General features: G+C 42.0%; 1 protein-coding gene across 1 annotated transcript; it reads right to left on the bottom strand.

The window, feature by feature from the left end:
• Positions 1–681: 681 nt before the first annotated feature.
• LOC112028082 (putative disease resistance protein RGA1) lies at positions 682–4,044 on the bottom strand. The gene has a single exon (XM_065773001.1). The coding sequence runs from the start codon at positions 4,042–4,044 to the stop codon at positions 682–684; it is 3,363 nt and encodes a 1,120-aa protein (XP_065629073.1).
• Between the last annotated feature and the right edge of the window lie 6,991 nt (positions 4,045–11,035).

The following is an 11,035-nucleotide window of genomic DNA, read 5'->3' as shown; positions in this document are numbered from 1 at the left end:
ATTCTAAGTTCTAACTCTTGTTTTATGTTTCTGCCCTCTCTTGGGTATAAGTTTGTCAAACTAGAGAATGTTGTGGTCCAAATTTTAACTCATGTCTAAAAGGAATTGAGGCCCAAACAGAACAAAGAGAATGCTGGCCCAAGAAGTGTAAAAGAAAAACAAAAATGAAGGGCAGGTAGGGGATGTATTGTGATGTTGATGCCATTAAAAATGGTGCATAATACCATAATTTCAATCCAAATCTATATAATATGAATATCTAAAAGTGTAATATTTATTGTTGTTACGCTTATGTTAAACGGCCACATTTGTATAGCATTTCGGTCCATTTTAGTTTCATTTGATACATTTTTGTCAACTTCTATTCATTTCGGTGTCCAGTTCGAAGAAAAGAAAGGAGATAGTACCAGTGAGTGAGAAAATTATTAGCAGATAAAGAAAAGAAAGGAGATAGTACCAGTGAGTGAGTTGTTGTGTTGTTGAACAATTGCAGCACCCAAAAGCTTTAATTAAGTCCTAATTCTTACGAGCAGGTTTCTTTGCTTCTTCATTTGGTTCTTCTTCATTTGAAATTTAATCACCAAGAAATACAGACGTTGAGAGAGAACAATGGAGAAGAAGAATTGGGCTTTTGGATTTTTTTTTTTTTTAATTGAAGGTTGGGAGTAAAATGGTAGACATTTATATACCTGGCTCTTTTTCAAGATCTCCTTTCAAATTGGGAATGTGAGAAATTTTATGCCAATCTTCCCCGATTTGCTTCTTGCATCTTTTCAGTAAGATGGGACATCCTCTAATGTGTAGTGTTTGCAAAGAGGTAAGGGCACCGAATCCTTCTAGCAATGATTCCAAATTAGGGCAATCCCAAATATCAAGTGATTTAAGAGATTTAAGTTTGCAGATCCACTCCGGTATAGCTATCAAACTATGACAAAACGTAATTTGGAGATTTTGTAGAGAGCTGACATATTGAAGTCCCATTGGGAGAGAGACCATCGAAAGTGAATGGAATTGCAAAGAGAGAAGGGTCGTAAGTCCTTGCCATTCCATCTCATCCCAATCATTGAATAAATCAACCACCTCAGAAAACTTAACTTCCAGATGTTGAAGTGCCGTAAGATATCGAATGCCTTGAGGAAGAGGACATTGGCATAGAGATAGAGTACGGAGAGAAATGAGATTTGGTAGGCACTCCTCTGGCAAAGCTTCTTCTATTCTCATGTAACTTAATTTGGAGAGAGGGGCAACAATTGTAGAAGAAGAAGAAGAAGAAGAAGCGATTGATGGTAGATTCCCTGAAGTCTTGTTGTTTATCATCATCCTCTCCAATGACTGCTTCAAGCTACATATCACTAGAGTCAATCTTTCGAGACATGGAAACAAAGGAAAGGAAGTCAGCTGAGGGCACTCCCAAATTTCTAAAACAGAAAGATGAGGAAATGAAGGAAGAGAATCCCTCCTTCCCCGCCACCATCCCTTTAAATTAGGGCAAAACAAAATACCGAGTGACTCCAAAGATGGGTAGAATAAAGAATCACTGTTATCTCTCTCTGAATCTGATATGTGCTCTAAAGAATCCAAGCTGGACAAATAGATAACTTTGAGAGAAGGCAATTGGTCCAACGGTGGAAGATATTGGCATTTTTTACAATCATATAATTGAAATTGGACAAGATTTTTGAGGGACAGAAACCAATGTGGAAATATCACTCCCCCGTATCTCTCTAAACTCAATGCTTTGAGATTTATATGCGGTTGCAAGGCTTCCAATGACATGTCATCATAACCAACAGCACCCTTCTCATTAATGTCTTCTTCTACCCACTTCAAGTCCAACCTATCAAGGCATTGTTTCTCTTTCAAATTTGCATCCTTATACTCTAAAGGGGCATCTTTTACTTGTTTGAGAGATACGATTGACAGATTTCCTCTTAACTCATTTAGTCTGTTAAGTTCCTTCAATTCACCGTAATTCCTAGGCACTGAATCAATCCTACCCTCAATTATCACAAATCTTGACAATGTTTGTAGATTAGTCAATTGGCCCAGTCCATTTGGCATATGAGTCAAACCCGAACACTCATCAATCTCAAGAAACCTGAGGTTGACTAATTTGTTAATATCTCTTGGCAATTCTTTAAGCCTTGTACACCAAGAGAGTTTAAGTGTTTGCAAATTGTACAACTTGACAATAGAATTAGGAAGCATCTCAATGTCTTCATTCTCAGAAAGATCAAGATATCTTAGATGCTTCAACTTTTTGATAGAACTTGGAATTGTTTTAATCCCCATGTTATGCAAATCCAACAAGCGTATGAACTTAAAACTAGCCACAATTGCACTATAAGTTGAATCATTTGATCTTATGGTATCATACTTTGGTTGACATGGCAAAAGAAATGTTCTTATCCTTCTTGCTTTATATAATGAGATCGGAATATCCGACAATGAGTACAATGTATCCCCAAATGATACATGACGAATTTTCTCATCAATGACTTTCTCTTTTGAATAAATGGTGGTGCTCTCTGATCTGGATACTTGTATTGCTATATCATGCATGAGATCATGTATTTTGAATTTTGAAATATTGCCAAGTTCATCTTCTTCAACTTCTTGAAAGAACGATCTCCAAAGCAAATCCTTAAAATACTCATCACCAACATCTTCTGGACATTTCTTTTCGTTATACAATTTGATGAATCCTTGTGCCATCCACATATAAATCAAACTCGCCTTTTCAATCTCATAATCTTTTGGAAATATATTACAAAAAGCAAAGCATTGCTTCAAATGTGATGGGAGATAATCATAACTCAACTTTAATGTTGGTAAAATACCATTGACATTTTGTGATATATTCAAAAGTTCATTGTCTTTGAATGATTGCCACTCTCCTACAGATTTTTTTAAAGACAACAGACCTCCTATTGCTCTTATAGCAAGCGGAATCCCTCCACACTTCTTTAGAATCTCATTCCCAATTTTTTCAAAACTTGCATTCTTCAATTCTTCCCCCTCTTTAAACGCCATCTTCTTAAGTAAAGACCAAGACTGTTGATCATCTAAACCCTTTAACGAGTGCGATTGCATAGATTTTGTAATCTCTGCCACTATTTCACTACGTGTAGTCACTAAGATTCTACTGCCACTTTTACCACCCACCAAAATACTTTTCAAGCTACGCCATTCTACACAATTCTCATTCCATACATCATCCAACACGAGCAAGTATCTTTTTCCATTAATTTCTTTTTGAAGATTATTGACTAATGTGTTCATTTGAAGGTCTTTTGGTTTCTTATTTGTTACACACTCCATAATTTTCTCAACAATTATTCTCTCATCAAAATTATCAGACACACAAACCCACAATTTTAGCTCAAAGTGGTTCTTGATTTGTTCATCATTGAAGACAAGTTTAGCGACTGTCGTCTTTCCTAGGCCTCCGATTCCAACTATCGGAAGGACCGAAACATTCTCTTCAGCATTGGCATTATCCAACAGAGATCGAATAATAGCCTTCTTATCATCCTCCCTCCCAATAACATCTTCAGCATGTACATAAGAATAAGTCTGCTCTCTTGCCTTATACCCAACTTGTCTCTCTTCAGGACGTTCTTCTAAGTGAAACTTATTCCTATCTGCTGCGATCGCATCAAACCTTTTCCTCATGGCCTTAACCTTATGACCCATTCTAAGAACATATGCAAGCTGGTTAGATTTGGAAAAGAAGATGCGTACCTCTTTTGCGTTCTTGTCCCGGGTCATCACTTCCCGTCGTAAAGCCTCAGTGGTGATTTCATCCAGTAAGTCATCCGCATCAAACATGGCATCCTTAAGCCTTTTCAGCCAGACTTTGACTTCTTTGTTGTGTTGCTTCGCCTCTGCATCCAGAAGGACAGCTTTGATTGTAGAAATTGTGTCCCCAAGTTTTGTTATCTCGTCTTTGACACTCCAGATGAGCACGATCTCTTGGAGTGCTAGGTTGCCCGCTTTCCCGATGATTCCACTAGCAACGTCAAACAGAGCTCCTTCCGCCATTTCTTAATTAGTGAGAATTGAACGAATGCTATCTTTGTGAGAACTGAGATCTGGAGGGTAAGAGTAAAACCAGAATTAATGCTATCTCTTTGTGATGAGGGATAGACTAGCTAATCTTTGTGAGAACTGAGAATTGGAGGGTAAGAGTAAGACCAGAATGATCTGTGTGATTAGGGATGGAGTAGCAGATTGACCAAACGATAAGACCCTGCTTTTTGAATGCTTGGATGATAGTAAAACACGTAGTTGTAGGGTACAAAAAATATTAACAAATTGACTTGCCAATAGGCTAATAATCCAACAACATTCCACCCTTATGTTTTTTTTTCTTTTTTCTTTTTTTGGTTGGAGGAGTAGGAATTTGAACTTTATATATTTTTTGTTGGGAATACCAATAAATACCTAAGGCATTACACCATTGTCCATAGCTATTGTTTAATTGCAGGTTTGATCTTGTTTGAAGAAGAGTGCATGAGTTAATTTAAAATTTTTAAAAAAATTGATATATTGTTGTCTATGAAGTATAAACAATGCGAGTAGTCATTATGCTGTGTGCTAAGTTTATTTTTCAATTTATTTACTTAATATCTTTATTTTTAAGCAAAATAAGTTAATCCAATGAAACTAAACTCATCAACAATCCTAGAAAGACCAAAGGTCCAACATTGCTTTTGTTTACAGCCATGACTTTGTTTTGGAATGGTACTGAAGGATCTAATCAACAAGTCAATTAAAAACTACTTACTTTAAGTCAAATGTTGGTTTCAAGAATTATCAATTGATATCATCAAGCGCTTGCAATGCCAATGGTTAGGACTAAACACTTATTTATTAGGATCTGGGTTACCTCTAGTACTTTTTTAACTAGAATCTCTTTTTATTTTGATGAGAAACTATCACATCACCCACTAATTAAATAGAAGGTGAAAATTAAAACTCTCTATCACTTACTATTGTGTATTTAAAACAAAATGAGATTTCAGTTAAAAAGTATTGAAGGTTGTTGGGGTTCAAAATGGATCACAGTCTAAGGCCCAACAAAATAGCACATTGGGCTAATTTCATGAAATATGAAGCTAGAGAAAATAAGAAAAAAGGGGTTGGGCTCACGTAATGAAAAAAAAAAAAGGGTGAGAGGTTCAAAGAATTGAGATCCAAAAACCCATGGAAAAACAAACCTTAAAATACATGAAGCAAGGGAGAAGCCTAGCCGGCCAAGATTAATAAACCAAAAGGAGCCCAATAAGAAGAGCTGGGCCAGGATCCCCGAAGTCACCAGAGTCCGGGGATCCCTAGGACGTGCGAAGTAAGATTGAAGCGGATTCAAAATAGGGATAAAAGACAAAGAGCATACGAGTCTCATGCGCCCAGACATACAGTGGGATCAGAAAGTACGAAGCAAAACGCAGGAACTGTGCCTTAAGGAACCAACAATGAGAAAACCATAAAAAAAAAAAGAGGTAACTGGGAGGAGCTTTCAACTCGGCAGTAAAGATTCCAACTATTTGGGGAAAATGACAAGGACAGAGTGCAACCAAAAGCTGGAAGAAAGGGCCAAATAGCTGAAGATCAACAAACGAAGGGAACCTTGAAATGGAAAACCAGCTAGGGGCTTTCCGCTTGGTCGCACTAAAAGTAAGAAGTTATGAGAAAAAAAGGAAACGACCAGCCCCTGAGCAAACTGGCACAACACAAACTCTAAGGGGCAAAAGGGAGAAATCACCGGTACCCCGAAACCCTAGAACCGCGCTATAAAAGGAAGGGAGAATCCATGCTGAGGGACATTTAGATTTCGATTCACTAATTTTCTTTATTCAGGCCTTCATTGCCATTTTTCTGGGTTTATAAAAAAGACAGAGCCATTGAAGGAACTCTGTAAAGTTCAAGAAAAATAGAGGAACCGCTCCCGGTATCCCAAAGACAGCTACTAAAGCACATACTCGAATTCAAAAACTTCAAACTTTACAAGTCTTGGAAGCTTGAATAGCTATCAAAGTCTGTAATTTTTAAACTTAGTTAAACCTTGTATCATGTCTTAGTGAGCACTATAACCATAACTAAGGAAAATTAATAAAATGCCTCTCACTAATTCGAGAACCCCTAACTTTTTCTTATACTGTATTTTATTTGTTGTGCATTTCCTTGTTGTTGAACTGTCATTCGATACAGATATTTCCGTTTGTTAGTTTATTTGTGTTGTAGGGAGCTTGCTTTGTGCACCACTTGGTTCTTAAACAGCCTTTTAGCTGTGGTGAACCGAGTCCAATCCACCAAGAACAATCATTTTGCCTAGGATCTTTGGGCCACTGTGCTGAGAAAAAAAGGCACTCTCACAAAGGTAAATCAAACCCTATTTACTTCATCAAAAGTTATAGATGATGGTGAATGCACAATTTTATTCCCTTAAAAGGTGGTAGCCCAGCGCCAATGTGATGCTATTCTGCCTAACTAGGCCTCCACCTCTACAGGACGCTAGACTTGACCCACCAGTCCTTTGCCTAACATGAAATCAATCAACAATTCTACACATGGTCAAATACATTAAATTTCATAATTATTTTACAACTTTTTAGATGATTGAATGTGATTAGTGTAGATCACTTTTACAAATATTACTTGTTTTTATACATTAAGCATAATCTATACTCAATAGTTACAATATATATATATATATATTGAAATTTGTTGTGTCATTAGATATAATGATTCTCAAATGGTTCTAAGATTTTGCAAATTTGATTGATTTACCTATTTGATCGGTTTCAAAACAAGCCATAAATTCAACCACTTTATTGTTTATTCATCAAAAAAAAAAAAAAAAATCAACCACTTAACAACAGAAAAGAACATTTAAACCAAATTGTATTCAAAAGGTGAGTATTAATCATTATTATAATCTGATTATTAAAGAGTAAAAATAAAATACATAACAATAAACATCAAATTATCCAAGTCATTCTATGTAATATAATAACATTATATTATATATAATGCAGTAGGATAATATTTAATCAAAGAGAATATAAAAGATAACAACTTAAAACACAAAACTAAATTGCATCAACCCAAAGTAGAATTCTAATTAACACAAAAATTCATCAACCTAAAGAATTGATGCAATAAAAAAAATCAAACAAAAAATGAAAAACATATTGAGAGAGAGAGAGAGAGAGAGAGAGAAGTAACCTTTTTGTGTGAGAAAACTATGCATAGAATAAAAAAGAAAATGTCAAATTTAAAGTAAAATGTTGAGAATAAGAAGTGTAGGGTCTGTTTTTGTAGCCCAAGCCGAAAGGATATGGGTTAAAGGCCTAACGAACCCAGAACAATGAATTTGTAGAGAGTGGATCGAAGGTTTTAGCGCTCGCCGGCGTTCATGAAGCATAAACTACTTCTCTTTTATTGAAAGATACTAAGACCAATTTACAATTGGGGGATGCTCCTCGGCCCCTGGCCGAGGGGACTTTTCCTTCCCCTCCTCTCCAAAAACTCTCAAAAAACCCCCCTTTTACACTTTGCTTCCCTTCCTTATATATCTCTCACTCTCCTCCACTCTTTCTTCCTTCTTTCGATCATCTATTGGCCTCCTCCCTGACCGTCTGTCCCACCAAAGGTCATGTCCGTGCTCAAGTGGTTCACCCTGATCGATGCTGCCCTATCAAGGGGTTACATCCCCATTAATGCGGCCAAAAGGGTTAGGTGAGTGTATTCAATGCCGAGGTAACAATTCGCCCAGGGCTTGCCCCTTCTTTATACTTTTGTTGCCAACGCGTGGCACTGGGCCCTTCCCCTCCTCGGATACTCAAGGAGTCCTGTGGTGGGGTGATCTTCGTGTTTTTCCAAGGTCTCGGACGACTGAGGACAGGGTCGTCCTCGGCGTGGGCCATTTGGGCCTGGTTTAAAGTGGGCCGAGGCTACCCGATTTTCTGACCCCACAATAGCCCCTCAAAATCTTGCTACACGCATCCTCGGGCGGGGAGAAGGATTTTGACATCCTCGGCCTTACCCCCCCATCAGTACTGGGGTCTATTCATCTGCCCAAGGCATGTCGCTGACGTTTCGGAGCACGTAACATGCCCATCATTAAATTCAAGCGGCTCTGTGCTCCCCACGTCTAATGAGGCATTACCCATCCAACGGTGGCAGTTCGTCTCGCATTTATGGGCGGGAAAAACCCACGTGGCTCCTCGATTTGGGGTATAAATACCCGTACGAACCGCTTCTTCCTGTTCCTCATTTGTAATCAAGAATATTCATGCGCCCCTCCTGAGTTCAGCCACATTCTCACTAGCACCTCCAGCACAAAAAGCCTGTCCGAGGAGCTCCCCCTCTTTTCAGTAAGTCACTCTATCTCTCTCTGAGCTCTCTCTCTCTCTACCCTTTCTTCTACTTCGCCTGTTCTTTCTTAGTTCTTTTAGGTGTCAACTGGGATGGTTAGGTTTAAGAAATACGTCGATACTGCGGAGGCGATGAAGAAATTCATCACTGACCACAGAATTCCCGGCAATGTAGGCCTGAGACATTGTGAGGACGGGGAGTGGCGCATACACAGACAGGAGGGCGAGGTGGTAATTCCCATTGTCGCCTTCCTTGAAGGGGAGATGACGATCCCCATGGGGCCGGTGATGAGGGACTACTTCACGCACTTCCGGTTGGCCCTCACCTAGTGTGGGATAAACATCTTTAGGATTCTGGGCTATGTGGACGCCTTGAACGAGAAGATGGGGCTGAGGTTGACCCACCACGATGTGAACTGGTGTTACAACATTCAACTTCTTAAGGGCAAGTCGTATTACCTGAAGACGAGAGACGACAGGGTGTGGCTCATTCAGTGCCTCCCCGAGTCCAGTAAGGGGTTCAACGAGGATTTCCTCATCGTGTCAGGGGAGTGGCACGATGGCCTTCACTGCCCAACGATAGAGGGAAAAACCAGGTGGGGCAGAGGGAAGCAGGAGAGTTTTCAAGTTCTCGCCTTTTTTCTTCCCCCTTTTTCTTTTTGACTAACGCAGTGGTGCTTTCCGTTTGCAGACCCGCACGCTTTTGAGCGTCACTTCCATCTGGTCAACCAGGAAGATTTGCAAAAGGTACTGAGGGCGTCGGTGTATATAAACGAGGACGACAATCAGGTTAGGGCCGCCCACATAATTTTGAGGTATAAACCTACCCAGAAATCGTTCCCAGTTCCAAAGCACGTCATCCGAGCCAACGATCCTGGGCTTCAGAGGATTACTATGACTGAGGACGGATTTTCGTTCCCCGATAAGCCCTCCGACCAGGAAGCTGTCACACTAGCCGTCCCCTCCTCTTCCCAACCGTTCGCCGAGGCCGTCGAGGAAGCTCCAGAAAGGGAAGGGGACGCGTTTGACATTTTCGCTCAACTTGATTTGTCCGAAAACCCTCCCGGGGACTTGGGTGATCCCAGTTTGACCGAAGCAGACCTCCTTGCTTCAGAAGCCCCTCCTCGGCCGAGAATGGGTTACAAGAGGAAGCCCACCACCAACTTGTTAGACCTGAGAGAAGGCCAGCCGGGGGAGTCCCAACAGAAACCTCCCACTCCACCTTCAAAGACTAGGTTGACTTCCGTTCTGCAGAAGCTCCCTCCTTCTCCTTCTCAGACGCGCTCGCCCTCTGGGTTCGTGCCTGCTGGCCCCAAGAAGAAGAAGGATAAGGGTAAAAGGCCTGTGGAGGATAAGATGGTGTCCTCGCAGGAGGAGGACACTACTCTGCGGCCGTCCAAGCAGCTTAAAATAGGTGACAAGAGCCAAGAGAGGCAGGTCGTCGACACCACCTCTTCCGAGGCCCAGGCCTGGCTCCCAGCCCCGATGCTCCGTGGGGAGCCCTTGAGGGATAACGCCTCCCTCAGGGACTTCAATGAGGGCGAAGGTGCGCGCGTGGCTGATGCGCTGGAGAGGAGCCTACTACTCCCAGCAAACATGGCTGAGCTTAACTCTTTGATGAGCGAGCAGGTCTTCCTCAGCCTCAAGCGATATGTGGGCATGGTAAGGGCTATAACCTCGACTCTTCTCCCACTCTTTTTCTTTTATTAGGCTTATAGCACATTGGTTATTCTGGCAAGCTGTCCAAGCTATCTTTATGTTGGAGGGGGCGGCAAACGACCAGAAGGAGGCCTTCAAACGGGAGCGTGATTGGCACTTCCAAGCCACCGGGGCTCTGAAGAATTTCGAGGCTAACCTCGCCAAGGCCCGAGAGGATTTGAAGGCGGTGACCAGGGAGCGGGACAGTGCACTGTCTGGTCTTGAGGGTGCTCAGAACCAGGCCAAGGAGCAGACAAGGCGCCTGGGCGAGGCGGAGGAGCAATTTCAGACCGCGAGGGATCTGATCACAGATCTGTGGGCTCAGGTGACAAAGGCCGAGGGGGCCCAAAGGGAGGCTAAATGGGCCAGAAATCAGGCTCGGCGGGCTAAAGACGAGGCTGACCATGGCAGGGTGATGGCCGAGAGTGCTAAGGAGGAGGTTGAGACCGCAACCTACGCTGATGGGGTGGCTGCGGTAGAGGCCCTCTACAAAGCTCAAGTCCCGGAGGTGTGTAGGCAATACTGTTCCCAGGTTTGGGCTGAGGCCCTCAAACAAGCTGGGGTGGAGGCCACGTCTGACCTATGGAAGGCAGAGAGCGTGTATTACCCCCCCACTATCCGCGAGGCCGCCCTTGAAGACCCTAAGGTTAGGGAGATTGTTGAAGAGGTGGGGGCAGCTGAACTGGGGGAGCATTCGAGCGAGGAGGTGCCCCAAGAGATAGTGGAGATCCCTTCCGATGATCCAACTCCCACCACTGAGGAAGCAGCTATTCCCGCCGTACCCTTGCAAGCCGTCCCCTCAGGCCAGGGCTCGGAGGGGTCAGGGGTTGCCCCTGTCCAGCCTGAGCAAAAACAGTAGACTCCCCGGCGTCTCGGCTCGTCCTACTTTCACGCCGTTTCATTTTATTTTGTTGTGCTTCTCCTCTATGTAATGTGGCTCTTGCCATGCAATTTTT

Source organism: Quercus suber, unplaced genomic scaffold, assembly GCF_002906115.3.
Source record: "Quercus suber isolate HL8 unplaced genomic scaffold, Cork oak 2.0 scaffold_67, whole genome shotgun sequence".
In the NCBI taxonomy this organism is placed as follows: domain Eukaryota; kingdom Viridiplantae; phylum Streptophyta; class Magnoliopsida; order Fagales; family Fagaceae; genus Quercus; species Quercus suber.
The sequence above is the reverse complement of the archived record's forward strand: the minus strand, read 5'-3'. Positions and strand labels throughout refer to the sequence as shown.